At 34.9% G+C, this 24,961-nt stretch overlaps 1 protein-coding gene across 2 annotated transcripts in view; it reads left to right on the top strand.

The window, feature by feature from the left end:
- QSER1 (glutamine and serine rich 1) overlaps positions 1-19,901 on the top strand; it is a 79,695-nt gene extending 59,794 nt beyond the window's left edge. For both annotated transcript variants that reach the window (XM_057552442.1, XM_057552443.1), the window contains 8 exons: positions 374-490; positions 1,084-1,217; positions 2,622-2,839; positions 8,118-8,255; positions 10,533-10,630; positions 13,545-13,697; positions 14,943-15,038; positions 16,277-19,901. In XM_057552442.1, the coding sequence (XP_057408425.1) occupies positions 374-490; positions 1,084-1,217; positions 2,622-2,839; positions 8,118-8,255; positions 10,533-10,630; positions 13,545-13,697; positions 14,943-15,038; positions 16,277-16,417 (1,095 nt within the window). In that variant the 3' untranslated portion in view covers positions 16,418-19,901. The remainder of the gene's footprint in view (positions 1-373; positions 491-1,083; positions 1,218-2,621; positions 2,840-8,117; positions 8,256-10,532; positions 10,631-13,544; positions 13,698-14,942; positions 15,039-16,276) is intronic.
- Positions 19,902-24,961: the final 5,060 nt, after the last annotated feature.

Genomic DNA, 24,961 nt, shown 5'->3' with positions numbered 1-24,961 from the left:
AATTATCCATATTCCTTCCATTCACAATTAACTGTTGTTAATATTTTAGCATATCTGTTTCTGGTCTTTTTGAATATGTACATACTGTTATAAAATTGCATAAATAATGTATGACAATATCATTAGTGGAAAACTTTCCAATAGCTATACAAAAGGGTAATGGGTTACTTTGCATGTTTGTGCTCCCTGTTTCTGGAAGAATTTAAGCAGAGATTGAATAGCCGACTTAAAAGAATTACTGCAAAAGTTCAGCTAGGTAAAAGATAAAAGGTTGAGCTAGGTAGGTCTTTAAGATTCCTTTCAGCTCTAAGATTCTATAAATCTAGAATATGTTGCTAGTTTCTATAAATGTTGTTAATACTTCTTATTACAGGAGGCTTTAAAAGCAGGAAAAGAACCCCCAGCTATTTGGAAAGTACAAAAAGCTTTATTACAGAAGTTTGTTCCGGAAATTCGAGATGGGCAAAGAGAATTTGCTGCTACAAATAGTGTAAGTAAAATTCTTGTTTACATTAACCTTCCTATTTTTTGACAGTGATCCTGGGTAAAATACAGAATGATGTAAATTTAAATGTATTGTTTAATGTATGTATATTGAGCATTTCTGAGATAAAATATTAAAATTGAACTACAGAGTATATGATACTGATTTTAAAATAAAATTAATGTCTAAATACCAGCTACTTAAAGTGCTTAACTTTTTATTTTTTAAATAAAGGAAAGGAATTAGTGTTAGTCTGTGAAGAATTCAGATGGACTCAGAGACTCTTATATTGATTATTCTGCCAGTCAAATATCCTGATTTACCAAGAAGACTTACAGAATTATTTTCTACCTAAGTAGTTGTTTAATAGCACTGAGTAAGTGAGCATCTGATGATTAGCCAAATAAGATTGCATCTATATATGGGCTTGCAGTTAAGAGTGAGGCTGGAATCATTTTTATTGAGGGTACAATTAGCCTGACCAGAGCTGCATGTTGAAAACCTTGAAGGATGGCTCTATGATAGTCTATCAAGACAACAAAGTAATATTTTGTGTACAGAATGTACAATTATGTAATTCAAAGTGTTTCTTTCCTTAGTACCTTGGATATTTTGGAGATGCAAAGAGTAAATACAAAAGGATATATGTGAAGTTCATTGAAAACACTAACAAAAAGGAGTATGTCAGAGTGTGTTCCAAAAAGCCAAGAAATAAGCCTTCACAAACTATCAGGTATTTATTATTTTATGTAATATGTTTGTAGTAATTATTGGAAGGCTTATTATTGGCAATGTCTTGTACAAAGAATTACATCAATTAAAGAGGCTGATTTTTTTTTTTTTTTTTGCCATTATGTACAAGTCTGAAAATTCAGTGCCTGATGTAATAAGTGATTCTTTTTGAAGTAATGAGATGGGAACTGTAAAGCCCATGGCTATCATGGTGGGATGCGTACCCTTTTCTTCCCTGAGTCCTTTTGGTGTCACCCTAGTATAGTGAAAAAAATTGGATTTACCGTCTAAAGGTTTGAATCCATCTTTTTGTGACCTAGATTAAGATAACCTTTCTAGGGACTTCCCTGGTGGGCCAGTGGTTAAGACTCCATGCTTCAAAAAGAAAAGACTCCATGCTTCCACGGCAGAGGGCCTGGGTTTGATCCCTGGTCGGGGAACTAAGATCCCACATGCGGTGTGGCCAAAAAAAAGGAAGAAAGAAAAAAAAGATAACCTTTCTAAGCCCTCTTTTTTATCCATAAATAAAGTGAAAATAATAATGGAATGTCAAATTTAAAATGAAAAAAATTGAGCCTGTACATTACAAGTACAGTAGAATTGTCATCATGTATTAATGTGACTCTGGGTTGTCTGGAGCGTGAATTTGGAAAACAGATGACCTAGCCACATTCCCTTTGATCTGTATGGGAAAAGGGAGTGTGAACCTTGATATTCTCAATCTAGTGCTAGGAAGATCTAGTTTAATGAAGATTCCAACTTATTGGACACAGCCCACCTTATTTTTATGATGCAATTTTATCCACTCCCTCAAATCTCCAGAACCTAGTATATAGCAAATCTTATTGAGGGGCTCTAGAACAGGTGCAGTTGGGATTCCACATCAAAACCTGGCACCACCAGAGCCTGCGAGAGTTTCTGACGTGACTGTAAGTCCATTGCTCATCTGCCGTGTACAGCCTCATAGTCAGGAAAATGAATTTACAAAGGGAAAGGAAGAGTGGAGGGAGAGAGAGAAATAGGGATGGAATTAATATAGTCCCTTATTAAATGAATATTGAATGTCAGTGGTTAAAGAGTATATTTCAAAAGACTTTTGGAGGAATCACCATTGGAGATGTGTAGGACTTAGACTTTATTTCGGAGATACTGGTGAGGTAAATAAACTTTTCTTCACCAGTGTTTCTCGGGTTTTTGTCTAATTTATTTTATTTTATTTATTTTTGGCCGCATCACACGGCATGTGGGATCTTAGTTCTCTGACCAGGGATCGAACCCGCACCCACCCCCCTACAGTGGAAGCGCAGAGTCTTAACCACTGGACTGCCGGGGAAATCCCTTGTCTAATTTATTTTAATTTGACAAGGTTTCAGTGCGTTAATGAAGTCTGTTTGTAACATTGCAGAACTGTTCAGGCTAAGCCAAGTAGTAGCAGTAAAACTTCTGATCCTCCAACACCAAAAACTACAACGACAAAAGCCCCTTCCATGAAACCCAAAGTTAAACAGCTAAAAGTAAAGGCTGAGCCACCACCAAAGAAAAGGAAGAAATGGAAAGAAGAATTTTCATCATCCCAATCTGACTCATCTCCCGAGATCCACTCTAGTAGTAGTGATGATGAGGGTGAGTTCTCCATGAAATGAAAACCTTGATAACTTTAGATTATGTACATTAATGGGGAGGAGCAGTGATGCTGACAATTCAAAATGTATTTAATTTTCCTTAATTAGGGAATTTAGCTACCTAATTAAGTTCTGCTTAGGCATATATTTGCCCATGACTAAGCTAGATAACTGTGCCTTAGTTTCTCTTTTATAAAGTGAAAAGGTTGAAATAGATAGCAGTTATCATACTTTTTGACCTTAGAACCCTTCTACGCTGTTAAAAACTGTTGAAGAGGGCTTCCCTGGTGGCGCAGTGGTTGAGGGTCTGCCTGCTAGTGCGGGGGATGCGGGTTCGAGCCCTGGTCTGGGGGGATCCCACATGCCGCGGAGCACCTGGGCCCGTGAGCCACGACTGCTGAGCCTGCGCGTCTGGAGCCTGTGCCCCGCAGCGGGAGGGGCCGCGATAGTGAGGGGCCCGCGCACCGCGATGAAGAGCGGTCCCCGCACCGTGATGAAGAGTGGCCCCCGCTTGCCGCAACTAGAGAAAGCCCTCGCACGAACCGAAGACCCAACACAGCCAAAAATAAATAAATAAATAAATAAAGTAGCTATTAAAAAAAAAAAAAACTGTTGAAGACACCAAAGAGCATTTATGTAGGCTATATATATTGAAATTTACTTCATTAGAACTTAAAGCTGAGATAGCTGTAAAACACAGCATATACCAGGAGACATTCCATCAGCCATCAAACTTGTGTAATATATGCAAGAAATCTCTAGCAGTTCAGTAGTCTAGAGCAGAAGTAGGCAAACTACTGCTAGTGGGCCAAATCTGATCTGCAGCCTATTCTTGTAAATAAAGTTTTATTGGAACACTGGGATTCATTTACATATTTTCATACAGTTACTTTCCCATTACAGTGACAGATTTGAGTATTTACTACAGAGAGTATATGACCATTAAAGCCCCAAATATTTACCATCTGGCCCTTTACAGAAAAAGTTTGCTGACCCTTCTTCTTTTAGAGCATACATTTGAAGGCAGTCAGGAAAAGACGAAAGGATGATGGAAGGCTGCATATGCCATGCTAAAGCTAAAAAGCTTGGGATTCTGTAAGCAAAGGGGAGTCCTTGGAGGGATTTAAGTAAGGGAGCAACATGGTAAAATCTGAATTTGAATTACGTGACATCACAGTTCAGGTATAAATTGAAAGTCTGAACCTAAGTTTTGGCAGCAGGGATGGAGGAGAGAGTACACATTTGAGAAATTCAGGATGTAATCTTGGCAGAACTTGAATGATGAATCGGGTGTTGGGGGCACTGTTGAGGTTGATGTCCAGGATGGTTTCTGACATTGTAAGTATCACTGCTTGGGAGCTGATCTTAGAGATTACTTGGATAGAAACAGAATCATAATAAAAACTCTTCAGTACAGAAGTTTACTTTAAATGTATTGTTTTTAAAAGCTACTTGTGAACTGTTGTTTAGAAGTAGGCACGTCGGAATTTATAAAGAAACTTAGTGCTTTGAGTATGTGTGGAAGGCATTATACGTAATTTCGCAGTTAGCATTTCTGCCTACTGTTTAGAGAAGTTTGGGTTCTGAATTTGCACTCAGTTATTTATACAGCTTCCTCAAATGACAATCAAGGTGAAAATTTTCTTTCATTGGTAACTTGAGTTACCACTAGGTGTCACTAACAGGCAAGCATTTTTAGTACTTCTTAAAAAGAAGGCAAATATTGATAATAAACATAGATTTATAGGCTGGTGATTTTCAAGCTATTTGTTTCAAGACTTCTTTATAATCTTCAAATTTACTGAGGATTCCAAAACACTTTTTCTGTGTGTGTGTGGCCTGTATCTAGGTATATCACCAAGTATCAATTAAAACAGACAATTTTAAGATATTTTAAATAAACCCATTCACATAAGTTTTTTTAAACACTTGTATTTAGTTAGAAGAATAGCATTTTCATATTTGCTTCTGTATTCAGTTTGTTATTATATATTATTTTGGTTAAAGTATATGAAGAATACCCAGCCTCACATTAGCTATGTAGTTGGGAAAGAGAGGAGTATTTTGATTACCTTTTCAGATAATTATGGATATTTTTTTTTTGATACTCAAAGGATTTTATTTGATCAACTTGACAAGTGGTAGCTTCTTCAACTTTTCATGCTTGTTACATGAAAATCTATTGGTTTGTTTTACCCTTTGAGGTATCTTTCATCCATGAATAATTTTATAACATTTTTTGGTCATGTGAAAATACCTGTTAGCTCATTGATGTACACAGTCTATTTCATTTTTTTCCCACATTTTAAAATGTGGTAAAATATATATAACATAAAACTTGCCACTTTTAACCATTTTTAAGTGTACGATTCAGCAGCATTAATTATATTCACACTGTTGTGCAACTGTCACAGCTATTTCCAAAACTTCCTAATCACCCCAAACAGAAACTTTGTAACCATTAGGCAATAACTGCTCATTCTCCCTTTCCCCCAGCTGCTGGGAATCTCTAATCTATTTTCTGTCTCCATGAATTTGCCTACTCTACATATCTCATGTAAGCGTGGCTTATTTTACTTAGCATAATGTTTTTAAGGTTCATCCATGTTACATAGCATATATTAGAACTTACTAGTTTTTATGACTGAACACAATTCCATTGTAAGTTTATCCATTGTATGTTCTTGTTTATCTTTTTATCTATTGATGGACACTTGGGTTGCTTCCACATTTTGGCTGTTGTAAATAATGCTGCAGTGAACATTGGCATATAAATATCTGTTTGTGTCCTTGTTTTCAATTATTTATATACCTAAGAGTGGAATTGCTGAGTCATATAATTATATGTTTAGCTTTTTGAGGAACTGCCAAACTTTTTCCACAGTGGTTGCACCATTTTACATTCCCACTAGCAATGCATAGGGTTCCAATTTCTTCACATCCTCACCAACACTTGTTATATTTTGTTTTTTGATTATAGCTATTCTAGTAGGTGTGATGTGGTATCTCATTGTTTTGTTATTGATTTGTATTTCCCTAATGATTAATGATGTTGAACATCTTTTCAGTTGCTTACTAGCTATTTGCTTATCTTCTTTGGAGAAATGTCTATTCAAATCCTTTGCCCAGTTCATGTCTCCTTTTGTTCTTGAGTTGTAGGAGTTCTTTATATATTATAGATATTAAACCCTTATTAGGCATATGATTTGAAAACATTTTCTCCCATTTTGTAGATATTTCAGTGTTTTTTTTTTGTTTTTTTTTTTTTTTAGTATATGTGCTGCTGAAGTGAGCACAGTATTTCACTTTCTTGATAATGTCCTTTGGTGCACAGAAGTCTGAAATTCTGATGAAGCCAAATTTGTCTATTTTTTTTTCATTGCTCACGTTTTTGGTGTCATATTTAGAATCCATTGCAAATCCAAGGTCATGAAGATTTGTCCTTGTATTTTCTTCTAAGAGTCTTATGGTTTTAGTTCTTACATTTACATCATACATTTTTGTAGTATCAAAGAAATAACATTTTTAATATCAACACTGATTTCATCAATGAAGTCTTTAAGTATTGGAATGTTGTCAGGCTCACAGTGGTGGAAACAAGTTTTCCGGAATTCTAATTTTCACTTGAAACCTCAAATTTTATAATTGGCAACAAATACTGTCAGTTGTTTTCCTTGCAGTGACAGGTTCACTTCGTTAAGAAAATGTCTGCCAAATACCCAAGTCTGAATAGGCATAGTGTATCTGTCAGTCATTTTTTTCAAATAAAATTGGTATCCCAATGGGGGAAAAGGTGGCTGGTTCATCTTGTAATTCAAACAATTACATGGATGCTTTTCCTGGAGAAAACTGTCATACTTCATAGCAGAAATGCTTTATATGGGGCTTCCCTGGTGGCACAGTGGTTGAGAATCTGCCTGCCAATGCAGGGGACACGGGTTCAAGCCCTGGTCTGGGAAGATCCCACATGCCACGGAGCAACTGGGCCCGTGAGCCACAATTACTGAGCCTGCGCGTCTGGAGCCTGTGCTCCGCAACGGGAGAAGCCGCGATAGTAAGAGGCCCGCGCACCGTGATGAAGAGTGGCCCCCGCTCGCCGCAACTAGAGAAAGCCCTCGCACAGAAACAAAGACCCAACACAGCCAAAAATAAATAAATAAATAAAATAAAATAAAAAAAAGAAATGCTTTCTATGTACCTCTTATTTCATCCCACAGAATTTTAAGACATTTACTCAAGAGTAGAGATTTAATACAATTAATAATTATTACTGCTTCATCTAGGATTATTCTTAAGGGAAACTGGTTTTTTTTCCTTCAAATTCATGGCAGTTAGATGATAGTCATGGCAAAGTATATGGCTACTAGTACAGTTTGGTGTCATTGCCTCAATTCAGGCTAGGTAAGGCCCCAGCAGTTTTACCCAACATTACTTTTACAAATGTCAACAGAGTGAAAAAGGTATATAACATCTTAATATTATTAGGAAAACAATTTGACATCAGAGACCCCTGAAATGGTTATGGGGGGAGACGCTGAGGGGTCCGTGGACCAAAGTCTAAGAACCCCTGTTAAAGGCCGTGATAATAGTTCTATACTTGAATGAAAAGAGTCGAAATTCAGACACACCTCTAATCTTGCAGTTCTTGCCATTGAATTTGAGTGAAATTTTCTTTATGCACAGGCTATATTTACATTAAAATTTTTTTTTAATACGTGTTGACTCTAGACCAGAATTTTACAGTAATTTAAGTGTAGAAGGAAAAAGAAGAGATATGTACATATTAACTCATACATTAGGTGTTTTATGGTTTCTTTACTAATTAAATACTGTAGAGAAACCATCAGTTTTGAAGTAGCACGACCTGGCAGCAGATGTCTGGTAGGGCCAGGGGAGGAGAAACAGGTTCCTATGGGGCAGATGTTTCCAAATGCTGGGCTGGTGTTGGGCTTCAGAGGCACCTGGGAACTTTTTAAAAAGTATAACATTTAAGCTTCATCACCACTACCACTATTACCACCCCAGATTCTGTTATTTAATAAGTCCAGCAATCTGGTTTTTTTGTTTTGTTTTAAAAGCTCTCCAGTGATTGTGATGTGCAAAACCACCTTTGAGAATCTCTTACCCAGGGTGTTTTTAAAGGCAGAGTGGGAGAACCTTGAATTTGAAGAAATTTTATTTACAGCCTTTTATCTGCTTATAGGCACTTGCTGTAGAGCAGAGTGTTTTTAAAGTCGTCAGGAAGGAGTATTTAATATTTCATCTTTTCTCCCTCCCAGAATTTAATCCTCCAGCTCCCTTTGTCACTCGTTTTTTGAACACAAGAGCAATGAAGGAAACCTTTAAGAGTTACATGGAATTGCTTGTTAGCATTGCTTTGGATCCTGACACAATGCAAGCCTTAGAGAAGAGCAACGGTACAGTCTGCTAAATAGTACTTTCTTGGTAGTACTTTCTGGATCTTTTTTATTCTTCTCTGTTAGTTACATGTTTAATATGTGGTTTTTGTATATGTTGTCAGTTAACAAACTGTTGATATATTGATTTTATAAAATGGGGTCATAGCTTTTCATGAATTGTTTGAATATATGAACAATTTTATATTGAATATATTTTTATTGATTTCTACTCATGAGAATATTATGTAACTACCCACTAGTTTCTTTCAATTCTAGAATCTTTATCATCCTCATAACATTTCACCAATTGTCTGAGTTGCGTGGAAGGTCCAGATGTCAATATATTCTGTTTGCTAATAATTAGAAAGATGAACCAGATAATAATGATGTAAAGATTAAAATTGTATATTCGTGTCCAGTAAAAGATACATCACCGAGTAATTATTTTCTAATCAATTAGTAGTAAAACAATAAATGCCATGGGTTATATTTATTAATATTATTCCTTTTTTACTCTTCCTTTAGTAACTTCTTCTTATGGTAGGGTAGGGATGAAATTGACATATGAAATAAACTGGTAATTTATATATCTAATGTTGCTCACTAACATTTACCCTTCAGCTACTATAGCATTCACCAGGGACAACTAGAAGAGAGAATAAAAGGATTAATGAGTCAGTTTCCATTATCCTTCTATCAAAATGAGTTGAACAAGTGTAAGATCAAAAAAATAGTAACAATGAATAATCAGTAACAATATACTTCAACAGCAATGCCTAATAATGTATATTGTTTTATTATTTCCACATACTTTGACATACATTATTCTATATTAATCCCAGAACAACTTAGACAGCCATTTTTTTGGTGAAGACAGTGACGCTCAAAAAGGTTAAGTGACTTGCTTAAGAGCCCACAACTTGCAAGTAGCAGAGAAAGGATTAAATCCAAGGTCTTCTAATTTCTAGTCTTGCTTTTTTGACTATATAATCAGAGGCAGTAATTCATACATCAACCATTGTAGAGCTGGAAGAGACGTTAGAGAAGATATTAAATGTGTTTCCTAAAGTTACAGAACAAGTTAGTGGTAGAAGAGCCACAATCAAAACCCAAAATTAATTCCCTAGGTCAGCATTTTTGCCAGTAAACGTTTTCTCTCTCAATCAAAACTCCTTGCATCATAAAATACGCGTTTCTTAGTAGTGATCATTTCTGGGTGGTTGTATTTTAAATGATTCTTTTTCTATTGCTTATCCTTTTTTAAAAAATTTTTCTCCATTTAAAATGAGGGATGAAAAATTTAATGGTTATATTTAAAAATAATCTACAAATGTTTAAAACTTATTTGTGTGAAATGTAAATTTTTATAATATTTGAATAGATTTAATCACTGCTAGAAAGATAAAAAGAAAGCTATCAGGTGTGTTGTGGTGACCTTAGAAAGCATTCCTTACTGAGGACTTTTTCTTCAATTTGAGCAAAGTGTTCCTTTGCTGGTCTCTGTGCTTGTGTTTATTCTCCAAATATAGAGTCATTTTGTTTAGCTATGAAATTAGTAACCAGATTCTGAGGGTTATACATACATTTTCAGAAAGGTCATTAAAGCTAATTAGTATTATAAAATGTTGTTATGCTGATAAATTAAGAAATAGTTTAGTAACCTAAAATATTTAATACAGCACTAAAAGTAATTAACTTATACTCTGAAAGTGTTTCTCTTAAAAGAGCTTAAAGTTTCAGAAGGGTAAAAAAGAAATCATAATCTTTGGGTAAGAAACCTTCATCATACTTTTACTCTCCCCTTTTCTCAAATAACTATTTTGACTCTTCCCTTGTGTATTTGAAACTAGATTTTGACTATTTTTCTTGCCCTACTTTTTCTTTGCCCCAAACTGTAGTGAATTAAGAATATCATACTCAGTATTTTATTAAAAATTTTAATGTTAAATTTATGTTTTGGAATACTGTTATCGTTCACATGGTAAATGAGGTCTGAAGAGATTAGGCAGCTTGCCCACTGGTTGATCAATTCTGGTGGCATAGATGGGGTTAAAACCCAGGACTTTTGATTCTGTCATCACACTATGCTGCTTCTTTCTCACTTAGCTATTGTAAACCTATTTTTTCAAGGTAACTTTTGTTCAAAAAGCCTCATGTGCAATATTTTAAAATCAATACTTTACATAATCAGTGAATTTAATGTCAATCTATTAATGTTTTAAGAAAAGCTGTATTTCTAACAAGTTTTTTTGTTGATAGTTTATCCTGTCACAATAAATTTTTATCTTGTTTTAGATGAGCTACTTTTGCCTCATATGAAAAAAATAGATAGCATGCTGAATGATAACCGAAAGAGACTCCTTTTGAATCTTCATTTGGATCAGTCATTCAAGGTATTTCCGTCAGGTGGTTTATTAGCAAACTCAGTGGCAATCATAGTCTTAGATATAATAGGAAAGAAAATTTTTGGAAGTCATTCTCAGTTTTATAAGATTTTTCCGCCCAACAAAAATTTGATTTTTATTCATTATGAGTCTTGTCTGAGCTTGTCTTTTTATTTTATTAAGTATATTCTTAGTGTTAATCATTTGTTTTTCTCTGCTTAAATTCATTTTTCAGGTTTTTATATTCATCTAGTATTCCTTATATATAATAATTTCCAAATATTTTCAAAAATACTTCCTTTAAACTACTGTATTCCAATCTTGTTTTTCCTTTTAAACCTCTTTAAAAATTTCACATTTCATATATACTTAAAATTGGCCTTAGCACAGTTATCAAAATTCCCTTTACTTGCCTGCATTACTCAGTATCTGAGGAAAAATTGATCCTCACCTAATGGTAGGAGGTATATATGTCTGTTAACGTTATCTTGGCACTATAAATTGGTTTTTGGTGTTACTAGAAATAGCGAACAAAAAGCTAATCTAAACTCAGAAAATATATCATAGAAGCTACTTAGTAGTCAAAAATTTCCCGGCTTTTCTTATTCAAAGTATAACATGTAACACCTAGAATCATTTGATTATATCTCTCTAAATAGAAGTTTTTAGCTTTTTAAAAAATAGACTATTTTTTGGAGCAGTTTTAGGTTCACAGCCAAATTGAGCAGGAAGGACAGAGTTTCCGTGTGTCCCCTGCCCCGACACCTGAATAACTCCCCATTTCCAGCGTCTCCCACCAGAATGTCATGCTGATGAACCTGCACTGACAAATTATTACAACCCAAAGTCCATAGTTTACGTGAGAGTTCACTCTTGTACATTCCATCAATTTGGACAGACATAACCACTATCATAGTATCGTACAGAGTAGTTTCACTGCCCCCCCAAATCCTCTGTGCTCTGTCACTTCATCCCTTTCTCTCCCCCAGCCTCTGGCAACCACTGATCTTTTTACTTTTACTCCATAATTTTACCTTTTCCAGAATGTCATATAGTTGAAACCATACACTATGTAGCTTTGGCTACAGATTGGCTTCTTTCACTTACTAATATGCATTTAAGGTTCTGCCATGTCTTTTCATGGCATAATAGTTTCTTTCTTTTTAGCCTGACTAATAATCCATTGTCTGAATGCACCACAGTTTATCCATTCACCTACTGAAGGACTGGTTTGCTTCCTAGTCCTGGCAATTACTGCTAGACAAGTCTGTGTGAACTTATGTGTGGACATAAGTTGTCAACTCCTTTGGGCAATTTGTATAGCTTTTTCACATCCCTATTTTATCTGAACTCCATATAAAAGTGAAAATCGACTTCATTTTAGCCAGGTGAAAATTAAGGCTCTGAGATTGATTTAGAGATTATGGGACACCAAACTCTGACTAGTAGTCCTGTATTCTTCACTGACATGTATTGATACTTGCAGAGGGGAAAGAAAAAGGTCAGAAGCTAGTAAGACACCCCATGCTAAGAATTTGTTCTGCTCACTCCTAGTCCAGTATTTTCTGTTTAACTGCTGTCTTCAAATGAAATATTTTGGGTAGAAATACCATGTTTTCTGCAGACAATGGAATGTTGTTATCTGAATATTTACTAAATCTTAAAAATGACCGGTTTTGGCTAACCATTTTAGAGATGTCAAACCAGTTCTCTAACAACTTGTATTAAAATAAAGCCACGGGGACCTCCCTGGTGGTCCAGTGGTAAAGAATCCACCTTAGAATGCAGGGGAGCCGGGTTCGATCCCTGGTCAGGGAACTAAGATCCCACGTGCTGCGGGGCAACTGAGCCCGTGCACCACAACTGCTGAGTTCACGCACCTCAACTAGGGAGCCTGTGTGCCGCAAACTGCAGAGTCCATGCCCTGGAGCCTGCATGCCACAACTAGAGAGAGAAGCCTGCACACCTCAGCGGAGATCCCGCGTGCCGCAACTAAGACCCAACATAGCCAAAAATAAATAAATAAAATAAAATAAATAAATCTTAAAAAAAGAAAAATAAAGCCACCACTTGGAATTTAATAGACTCAGTAGATATTTAAATCTTATGCAATAGTTTATGGGGAACAACTGAAAAATTCATTTTCATATTCTTGTTTTCACAGAAAAAAACACAAAATTTCTAATTTTGAAATTATAGTTATTTAATATAACTATAAATGATAATAGTGATGTCTGTGATAGATAGTTTTCATTTATAGCAATTTGCATTTCAAAGCCAAAATATGCACACAGTATTAAAAGTTAGAATGAAGCTAGAAACAAATAGCTCACTATGGTAGGAAATGCCAAAAATTCTATTATTTCTATTAATGAAACAGTTCACTCCTACACTTTTATTTAAAAAATTAAGTTGTTTTAAATGCACTGTTTGAGGGGTCACAATACCAGATGCTTGGGAACCTATACAGAGATTGGAAAAGAGTGGCCTTGAAGGTTGAAACTGTTTATAAACAGTTAAAGCTTACAAATGTCCTTTCCCCTGCCTTGAAGCCAGAGAGGCATTACTAGAAGGAACACTCTGACTCATTCGGGAGTCCCCATAGTGTCACATGCTGTTGCTTAAATCAGGTCATAAGTTTGGCCCAGATCCAGGGGATGGGGAAATAGGTTCCACATCTTGATGGGAGGAGCTACAGGGAATTTGTGGCCATGTTTAACACCCCACATATGTTTGTGTATGTGTGTATAGATTGTATATATTTACCGCACCCCATCAGTACCCCCCCACATATATTTTTTGTGTCTATGTACATGTATGAATATATTTCTATATTTTTTAAAAATAAGTTTTGAATAGCTGGAAGTAGTTCAGATCACTTTTACTCTGATGTCAGTTATTTTTGCTTTATTTTATTTTAAAGAATGCCTTGGAAAGTTTTCCTGAACTAACAATAATTACTCGAGACTCTAAAGCAAAAAGTGGGGGATCTGCTATTTCTAAAATCAAAATGAATGGCAAAGCTTATAATAAAAAAACTCTAAGAACTTCTAAAACAACTACTAAATCTGCACAAGTAAGTATATATTGATTGGTGTAATTATACCTTTTCTAGTTGTCAATATAAATCCTACTTCAGACATTGAAACAAGCAAATATTTTACTCTCTTGTTAAATGTGAAGTGTTTTCAGGTAGGAATGAGCAGCTCTGGCCTACAGAATAGGGACTCGTTCTTACTCTTTGTTTTTCTCCATTGCCTAGCACAGTATCTGGCATATGGTGAGTGCTCACAAATTTTCTAAATAAGACTAATAACCATCCCATGCTTATAATTATATTTTTAATATTTTTGTGTGTCACTGGGTACAAATGCATACAGATAAGTGAATGTGCACATATTCCATAAGATTCAATATTCCATATCTGTAAAATTATTAAAATTGGAATTCATTTATTTTCAAACATAGTCTAAATTATTGCCTTTTCAGAAAGCAGTTTAGCAACATATCAGTTCCCCATCAAAAATGTGTTTTGTAGAATCGTTCACAAATGCATAAAACTGTATGCCTTTGCTCATTGTAGAATTAGTTGTAAGAACAATTCCAGTTACATATCACCAGCATGAGACTAAATAAATAAAGAGCCACCCAGATAATGTAATATTATGTACTTTTTAAAAAGAAGAGATAGATTCATTCATTCTTTCAATTAAAAAATTTGGTACCTATAGTATACCAAATATAGTTTTGAGTACTAGGAATACAACAGCGAAAAATGGTCCAAAATCCTGCCCTCATATAATTTCTGTTGGGAGAGTGGTGCTTAATAAATAGAAAGATATCCAAGTTTTACTTTGGTTAAAGAAAAAGAGTTAAATAAAATTGTAGAACAATATGTATAGTATGATTCCCTTCCCATTACAAAATTAGTGTTATTGATATATGTTATACATATGGAAGCATGCACATGGAAGAATATGTGACATACTGTTAACCTTGTTTACCTCTGAAGCAAGAATTATAGAATTCTTTTACCTTGTAAGTCATCTTCTATGTTTACTGTTAAAATTTTTTGTAATGTTGAACTTTTTTGAAATAGTGTATATTTATATTCAGGAAAAAAGAATAAAGATTTTAAAATACAATTTAAAATCTTATTTTGAATAAGTCTCTTGTCCATATTAATACATATTAATATCTAGCCATGTAAGTCATTTTTAAGATTTCCATTGAGACTTTTGGTCTAGTATTTTCATAAAAGTATTCTTAGTTCAGATGCTCCATGAAATAAATGTATCTATAAACTCTTTTCTTTTTATAGGAGTTTGCCGTTGATCCAGAGAAAATACAGTTGTATTCTTTGTATCATTCACTCCATCATTATAAATATCATGTTTATCTCATATGTAAAGATGAGGTAATTACTTTTTCATTTACTTAAAAAAGAAATGTATGTTTTTCTGAACTTTGACTGTAGCTGCAGCATTTATATATATAATTTTTAAAGATTACACTGCAGTTACAGTTATTAACAAAATATTGGCTATATTCCCTGTGTTGTACAATATATCCCTGTAGCCTTACACCCAACAGTTTGTACCTCTCACTCCCCAGCCCCTATATTGCCCCTCTTGCCTCCCACTGGTAACCACTAGTTTGTTCTCTATATCTGTGAGTCTGCTTTTTTGTTATATGCACTAGTTAGCTACAGTATTTTTTAATGTTTTAAAGAGAATTGTTAAAAATTGTTTTAAAAAATATGTGTCTGTACTCTAAGCGTTGTGCTCAGATTAACCTGAGGCTCACCATCACATAGGAGCTGTAAGTGGTAATGTTTTTAAGCTGTTATACTTGCTTTATGTTGCCATAATAAATGGCACTTTATTGCATTTTCTTCTCTCATAATGTATAATGATCCTGCTTTAATTAATTCACGTTAGTCACTGCTTTGAATATCTTGCTGTCCTCCTTATCTGTAGAATGGCCTTATCCCAGTTAATTGCAGAGAAAATGGGAGTTTTGTCCCTTGGCATGAAGAAATGATAATCAAAATTTAATTGTAACTTTTAAGTATCAATTTAAGTTGCTCAGAAATTATGTATGACCATAATAACACTTGGTGGATAGGATGTAAGGATTAACTCAGAGGTTAAATGGTTGTAGACAGTAAGCTTTTTTGACAAGCATTATCAGTTTTTTAATTAAAAAGGGTTAAGTTGGCTCAGGGCTGTACAATCATGTGTTTGATAATGGTCTGGTATGGAAAGACGTTCATAAATCTAACCTCTGTCTAGCAAAGGAGAAAGTAAAGATGGCCATGTAAAGTATGCTGGCTATTTTTACAATGCTCTGAAACGCAGAACTTACCCCAAAATTTGTCATTCGGCTTTTAACACAAATGGAAGTAATTGAGAAAGTTTGAACCACTTTTCCTAGCCTTCCTCCCTGCCCCCATGTAGTCAAAAATGATAGGATTAGACCACCCAAATTTATATGAAATAGTCATTCTCCATGGATGGAATTTTTTTTTTAAATCTGTACTTGTAGGTGAATTTATAAATCCTCTTTTCATTCAGGATATAGAAACAGTAAGCCCTCATGAAGAGCTTATAAAGTGATAAGTATAAACCAATTTGGTATTTCTTTTTATTTTAGATTTCTTCTGTGCAGAAAAAAAATGAAGATTTAGGACAGGAAGAAATTGTCCAACTTTGTATGAAAAATGTAAAATGGGTGGAAGACCTATTTGAAAAATTTGGAGAACTTCTAAATCATGTACAGCAGAAATGCTCCTAACATTTTCACAAAAATTCCATCTATTTTCTAGCACTAATAAGACGGCAGAGGCGGGTGGTCAAAGGGGGTCTAGGGGCCTCAGATAATTGAATGTCAAGCAGTGGTCTCCTGCAAGCACGCCTGCTTTGATCATGAACTTGCATCCTGGCCTCTGCTAAAGGACAGTGGTGCTGCCAAGGAAGTCAGTCCTTTGGAAATGGACCTAAAATCCCACCACGTTTTTATCCTAATGAATGATTTTTCTACTTTGTAAACCATTGGGTAACTGAGTTTTATTTTCAGAAATGTTTTTTGACAAATGATGAAGCATGCACTAAATATAATTTTTCTTTATTGCTAGAGAGATAACACTTAAGTAACATGATTATTTTTTCCTGACTCTGACTAAACACCAGAATGAAAGAGAGGTGGCAGAAAACGTATGTTAATATTCATGTCTGACCACAAAACGGAAAGTATTGTACATTATGTAAACCTATCTGGTGTGATGTGACATTCTGTATGAGAACATCATCAGTTTAAAATGTAAAATTCAGAAACTGCATTCTGGTTTATGAACTCCTCCTTTTACTCTTAACATATTCAGGAAACTGGATGTGGAATTGGTGCAATTCTATGACTGCTTTTTGTGTCAAATTATATGGTGATGAAAAAACAATGACATACTATTTTCCCTATCTCAAAGAAAAGTATTTTCCTTTATACTGTTTTTCCTTTGGAAAAATTTTCAATTGTACATTTTATTTCACTAATAGTTGTATTTTTCACAAGGAAAGTGTTGTGGTTATAATTATGTTTGATGTATCTGTACTACACTTTTCATTATTTTCAGTAAATCTTATTTAGTTATATATTGAATTTCTATTGTGAATTCTATCTTGAGGTAACCATTTTTGTTGATACAGATTTGCTTCAGTGTTATCCAGAATATGCATTCAGTACTAGAATTAGTTTAGCTTTATAAATGGGGTTGTGTTAGACACTGCAGGAATTTTCTAATTCATGAAAATAAATTTCTTAGTAAACTAGCACTTGGTTAACTGATTTGTCAAAGTAAAAATTAACCACATTATACATTTTGAAGAATAAAATTTATAATTAGACTACATGCAGTGTTAAACACAGCTTACCCAACTCTTAGAACTGGAAGTGGTAGAGCCCTCCTTTTGGTGCCTTTCCAACCTTTATACATGCTATTGTAGCTCTCTTTAGTTTGATAGCTAGTGTTTCTTCAAGTAGTTTAGCTGAGACCATGAATGTATTAGGTTCAACATGACCTTGTGTTTTATTTGTGTTTGCCAACAGGATGCCTTATTTGTTTGAGAAAAAGATTTACTAGTGTCCTTCTAAATGATCTCCTTTTTTAGGATTCTAAAGAAGTTGTTAATCATCATACTTTTGTTTATTTTACCACCATTTAGTGCCTTAAGTAAGTCCTATCGAGAAAGCAGTGTTACTGCTCAATGCCCAAATAAGACGTGCTTATGTGGATATTGCTATTGTCTTGATTTTGAGTTAACAGGCCAACTTCTTACACTTAAAACCTTGGTAAACTGGCAAAGAATTAAAAGTAACATGTGACTTGATTTGAGAATAAACATTGTAGCATTGGGTGAAAAATGAGTATTTGAGTTAAGCTTACATATTTATTTCTGATGGTTATCTTATTGAAAGCAATAATCCTTAATCCAACAATCCTTGTACCTGCCGTTAGACAAGGTAATCATGGAAATTTCTCAAGGATTAAATGTTCCATTTCTGAAAGTCTTTTGAAAACCTGTTTAGGCAGCTTATTTTGAAAACAAAATAACCTATTAGATTCATTTTGCCTAACTCAAATGAGAGAATATCAGCAGTGAGAGCATCATAAAATTAATTTTGCTAAGTGGAGAAGAGTAGGAAGCAGCCATATTTCTTTCTGATATTGACTCTGGACAGAATTGGTTTCTTTCATTTCCAAAGTGCAGAAGTAGATAACTACATCTCCTAACGTAGTGTTGTAAGTATACACCTTTACGTTATTTCCCCCAGCTTACTTCCCTGATTCATTGATGGTTTAAACATTTTTAAAAGCCATCCTGCACTTAGGTAACTCTTGAAGTACACGTTTGAAATCACTAGCCACATTTCCTTCATGATAAGACCCATGGAAAACACAGACCTTTCCTTGTTTCCTGTAGAAAATAACCCATTTCCTTTTCAACTGCAGTTGCCCTTCCAACTGTTTGCAGTTGTATTCATATTAGTCAAATCAGAGGCCAAGTGTGTGATACTGCCTGGAGGAGAGCCAGTTGCTTTGCACCATCTTCTGTCATTTGATCCATATAGCATAGGCGAAGACATCAAACTCAGGCCTTAGTGAAGTGGGACTATTAGCATGACATCCATACACGAGTCCTTTCTTTGTATGAAGTTGAATAAATACCTAGATGGTTAGCATTCACATTCCTTGCCAGGGAGTTTGAAATGTATAATATAGGAATAACCTTAGGTTGTAGATAGAGTTCAAGAGATAAAGCACATGTTGCCACAACCCAGGAAAACCTGTTTAAGAGAGATTGGATTTTCCTACCTACAGAAACCTAGAAACGATTTACTCCTTAAAAAAATCACCTTGTATTGGTATTTACTTCTAGTTCAGCTTAGTGGTTAGAGAAAAGGGGCCTCCTTATTCCCATTTCATGATGACCCAGTTTCTACTTAATTGATCTTCTAATGAAGTCATAAATTTATAATGATTTATGAATTATAGTAAACAATAGAAACTGCCCATTTTTCTATTATACTATCAGGTAGAAAACATTGATGAGATGGAAAAATCTAAACTTAAAATGGCCTAGAAAATATTCAGATTACCTTTAAATTTCTAAATTTCTTTTAATTTCTAAAACAGTGAAAATTATAGATGACTCACATCATTACTGTTTTCAAAGTCTCACTTTCCTTTTAATATACATATTTATTTTTGTTAAAGCAGCTGTTTTCCAACCTGTGATTTTGGAGATATACCCATAAAGCTAATATGGCAGCAGGGTTATTGAATCAGCTTTGGGTCCCAGAAGTTGCTTCAGATGTACACGTTGTGAATTTTATTGTATCTATAGAATACAATTTTGTTTTAAACTGTAGTTCCATCTGTTTCTCAGAAATACTTTTCAAAGAGTGAAATATCCCAGGATAACTGCTTCTGTGTCAATTACACTTGACACATAACTGCACAAATGAACAATGTACACTACTGGTTGTACATTAACTTACACGTACGACTTTTGGCACCTGTGTTCACAAATGCATGTTTTCGCAAATCACTGTTATTTATAAGTGACAATAATTGAAGTTAAGGATACAAAGAAACCTGCATTTGTAGTCCAGAGTTTTTAAGTGGTCCATAATACAATGTATGGAAATGTGAAAGACAATTTTGTATATTTGTTTGTTACTAACTCAGATCATTAAAATGAAAACAATTTTTTAAACAACAAGATCAGAATGTTTTGGGGTTTGTTTTTTTTATTTTTAAGAAGTGAAAACTGAGGTATTATCCATGCATCATCATGTTACAGATTCAACGTACATTATAGAGTCCTAAGTAAAGTTATTAGGTACAAATGGTAAAGGGCCCACCCATCATTTTCTCAAATGGTTAAGTCAATATTTGATGAATTATTCAGCTTCAGCTGACAATATCAGAAAGTATTTAGGAGTTTCTGTGTTAAGATACAACTCTTTTAGCCCTTTTCCTCCTATAAAGAAGTATAAGTTCTATAATTTCTAATTTTTATTTGAAAATAATGCATAGCTAGAAGTAATTGCTGATATCCAGATACTTTTTATCTATATAAACTGTTGAATAAGTAAAAAGGATTTTGTCTTGACTGATCCTTTAATTTTCAGAATAAGAGTCTGCCTTTACTCTCATGTAATATGTAAAAATGTTAAGTATTTCAAGTAAAAATATTGTCAGCATATTTGCTAGGTTTTAGTTTTGATTATAAAAGCATTTACTTTTCATTCCTTGATTTTTTTTACACAGTACAAAAATAAATCTTTAATCAATGACCTCTATCAAAAAATTTTAAAATTCTGTAACATCTCTGTTTTATTCTCCACTGGCTGCTGAAATTGCTGTTCATTTTAGAAAATGGTCATCATTCATATATTTTAGAAAATAGTCATTATTCAAATTATACATATGGCAAACCTAAATAATAGTACTTATACTACACTGCTTTGTTAATGCCTTGTTACTATATGGTTCTTTTTATTAGCATTTTTTTAAAAATATACTTTGTATCTCAGAGAAGCTCTCTAAACTCAATTATTTAACATGACCTTCTCAAGGAAGGTGGGAAAGAGGATACTTCTACTCTTTGCTTTCCATGTGGAAATGTTTTTATTACCAGAAAAATAATAAAGCTACTCATTCTTGTACAAAAAAAAGTCAACGAATACGAAAAATGTATTTTAAAAAGATATAAATCACTCTCTACTAAGTCTTGACATCAGCCTAGAACATACTGTTAGTTCCCAGTATGGGATGGGTCACAAGATTTAAGCCTGTATGGATTGGCCCATTTCTGTGGTATGGCTTTAAGTAAAGTCCTAAATTTCAGAGACACCCATGTTCAAATGAAAATTGAAAAGCACATTCCTAAGTGAAACAGAAATTATCTGGATCATTGATCATTTTAGGTTACGTATGTATCTGTTCTTCAGTTAGCATGAATAATTTAGAACTGACTGGTTTCAAATAAAAGGAAGATACAATTACCTATTAGTCTATTGTTAAGCCTTATCTATTTTGTGATGTTAATCAGGAGTCAAGAAATTGCTTTATAAGAATAGCTTATGTTTTATGTAATTTACCTATGATGTATATAGTTTATTGTTTTCTCTCAAATCAAATACAGATTTTCTTTTAATTTAGCTCCTTACAGTATTTAGAATAAGGCAACAATGAAAATCATTTAAGACATAGAGTTAAAAATAATGGACATGGTAGCAATGTTTTTCTTAAATTGCAGCCAAAATTATCTTTCTCCTGTCCTTCCCCTCTTCACAACCTTTCCATGGCTTTTCATTGCCTTTAGCCCAGACTCTGTCAGTTTACAAAGCCCTCTAAGGAATGGTTCTTCTTTCCCCATTGTGGCCCAGGCTTAAGGAACGTGTATGTTTTTTCTTGCCTTCAGATTCCCTCTGCTGAACTATTCTTCATCTCTTAATCTTCAGATTTCACTTTAACATCACTTCTGTTTAATCAGACTAGGTTTTGTGTTTTTTTTTGAAGCATAATTGATTTACAATGTTGTGTTAATTTCTGCTGTACAGTAAAGTGCCTCAGTTATAGATACATATACATTCTTTTTTATATTCTTTTCCATTATGGTTTATCCCAGGACATTGAATATAGTTCCCTGTGCTATACAGTAGGACCTTGTCCATCCATTCAGCATGTAATAGTTTGTATCTACTAACCCCAAACTCCCAGTCTACCCCTCCCCCACTTCCCTCCCCCTTGTCAACCACAAGTCTGTTCTCTATGTCTGTGAGTCTGTTTCTGCTTTGTAGATAGGTTCATTTGTGTCGTACTCTAGATTCCACATATAAGTGATATCATATGGTATTTGTCTTTGTCTTTCTGACTTACTTCACTTAGTGTGATAATCTCTAGTTGCATCCATGTTAATGCAAATGGCATTATTTCATTATTTTTTATGGCCGAGTAGTGTTCTATTGTATATATGTACCACATCTTCTTTATCCATTCATCTGTTGATGGACATTTAGGTTGCTTTCATGTCCTGGCTATTGTGAACATTGGGGTGCATGTATCTTTTTGAATTATGGTTTTCTCCGGATACCTGCCCAGGAGTGGGATTGCTGGATCATAAGGTAGCTCTATTTTTAGTTTTTTAAGGAACCTCCATACTGTTCTCCATAGTGGCTGTACCAATTTACATTCCGACCAACAGTGTAGGAGGGTTCCCTTTTCTCCACACCCTCTCCAGCATTTATTGTTTGCCGATTTTTTGATGATGGCCATTCTGACCGGTGTGAGGTGATACCTCCATTGTAGTTTTATTTGCATTTCTCTAATAACAAGTGATGTTGAGCGTCTTTTCATGGGCCTTTTGGCCATCTGTATGTCTTCTTTAGAAAAAAGTAATCAGACTAGGTTCTAACCCTCTGGACCGGATCATATGCCCTGTGATTCCTCTCATGTAGGATTTACCGCACTGTTGTGGCTGCTTGGTCCTGTCGTCTGATGATAGGACCACGTGTGTTTTCCTCACCACTGTACTCCCAGCATCTAGTGCAGTATCTGTTCTCATTAAATATTTGATGAATAAATGGATATATGAAAGGAAATTTACAGGGAACATTAAAAAGGTAAAAACAGAAAAGTATACAATGAATTTTGCAGTAAAGGTGTTCATGATCTTAATGAGCGATAGTAATTGCGACATCAGAAGAAAATGACAATACCAAGAGTTTGTATAATAGGAAAGTTGCTGGTATTTTATGAAAAAGTGAAATGTAGCGGCCATGATTTTCTCCATTTTGCCCTCATGCAGAGAGAGCCCAGGGATGAGGACTTCACATTCCTCTGTCTTTTGGGCTTGAGACTCTCTAGACAGAATAACTAGGGAACAAAGTCCTGGTAAAAATAAATGAATGTTTCTGTTAGATGTACTCACTGTGAGCAGAATACTCGGGATGAGGGTTCATTTCTTGGGGAGGGTCAGGGAAGGCTTCATGGAAGCAGTAATGATCAAGTGGAGCCTCAGAGTTTGGGAGGACTTCTAAACAGGGCTGGATGAAGAAGGCATAATACTTAGTTTGTATTCAGGAGAATGGTTTTGTTTCAGTTCTGTCACTAAACTAGCTCTATACTCAGGCATGTCATGTGAAGCCTAATCTGGATGTTTTCTCATCCCGAAAGTAAGGTAAGAAAGTCTTCTAAAGCTGTTAATCTTCTCTGATTCTGGATAGAGAGGCTGGAATGTTGGGAGAAATGCAAGGTGGTTCAGTTTGGCAGCACCAAAAGAGAGGGACAGCAGAATGGTACAAATGGCCTTACTCCATTATTTACCGTATTTTACTAACTTGCAAGACTATATCACAGTCATTAAGTAGGTATCTTATACACGCACACACCCTAGCAGCGCTTAGTTCAGCTGTGACACTAGCATAAGATTAAGTAGAATCATGTCTGATGTCACCAGTCAGTTGTGAAGTACTTAAGGTCAGTATCCACATAGTCTTCATCTTTATATCTCCAATAGCATGGAGACTTTTACACAATAGGCACTTAATAGGTATGTGTTGAGTAGATGGGTGAATGGATAAATGGGGGTTTCTTTGGAATCAGTTTAAAGTGTTTTCAGGTTGACCTCTAAGTAGTTCAAAATATAATATTGTCAGTGGCCCATTCCCTGCTTTCTCTTTCTATTTTTAGAAGAAAACATCTCTTACAGAACGCATCCTTTGCATGTCACTGAGTTCTCACTCTGTGCTTACTTCTCAACAGACCAGAGTCCATTCTCTTAATTCTTATATTTAGCTTCCATTTAGTCTATGGAAGTGAATGGGCTATCATCAGAGAGCAGCTGTCTTTAAGCAGTGAAGCAGAGAAATTCAAAACGCTAGCAACAAGCCTAACAGAAAGAACCTGGCTTCAGAATGAATTTTTTTAAATTATCCTTGTTTACATGGACTCTTTATCAATGACTTAAAACCTGTTAATGGGCAAATCAGCAGAAGGTCTTTCCAATGCCAGTCCTTCATTGAGTTTATTATAAGATAATGTTATTTGACTAAAGTAGAAGTCAGGAAGTTAAGGTTTTTCACAGCCAACACTAATGCAAATACATTAACATTACCAAAGGAGTTTGCAAACAATTCACTATCAAAAAGATTATGTATTAAAGCACCATTCACGCAGCATTGCAAAGCAAAAATTTGCCTTTTTAAGGTATACCCGTACTGCTCATTAACAAACACGTGGCCATCCAAATGAGAACGATGAGAAGTCGTCACTGACTGGAGTCTGAACACCACTGCATTAGTCTTCTCGGGCTGCTATCACAAAATACCATAGACTATGTGGCTTAAACCAGGGAAACATTTTTTCCCAGTTCTGGAGGCTAGAACTCCCAGACCAAGGTCCAGCAGAGTCAGTTGCTAGTGAGGGCTCTCTTCCTGGCTTACAAACGCCTGCCTTCTCGCTGTGTCCTCAAATGGCAGTGAGAGCAGGCTTTGTGGTGTCTTTTATACAGGCATTGATCCCACCATGAGTGCCCCTCACTTCATGACCTCACTTAACTCTAATTACCTCTCAAAGGCTCCATCTCCAAATCCTACTACATTGAAGGTTAGGGCTTCAACATATGAATTTGGAGGGACAAATAACATTCAGTCCATAACAACCACTAACGTATCAACTAAGGCATAGAAAAGGTGAAAATCATCACTGATTTTCTCGAAATTATCTCTGGTCTACCAGGAAGCAAGAACACAGTTTATATACACTGCTCTCATCTG

The sequence above is a fragment of the Balaenoptera acutorostrata genome, chromosome 9 (assembly GCF_949987535.1).
Source record: "Balaenoptera acutorostrata chromosome 9, mBalAcu1.1, whole genome shotgun sequence".
NCBI lineage: Eukaryota > Metazoa > Chordata > Mammalia > Artiodactyla > Balaenopteridae > Balaenoptera > Balaenoptera acutorostrata.
This window is presented reverse-complemented; position numbering and strand designations above follow the sequence as displayed.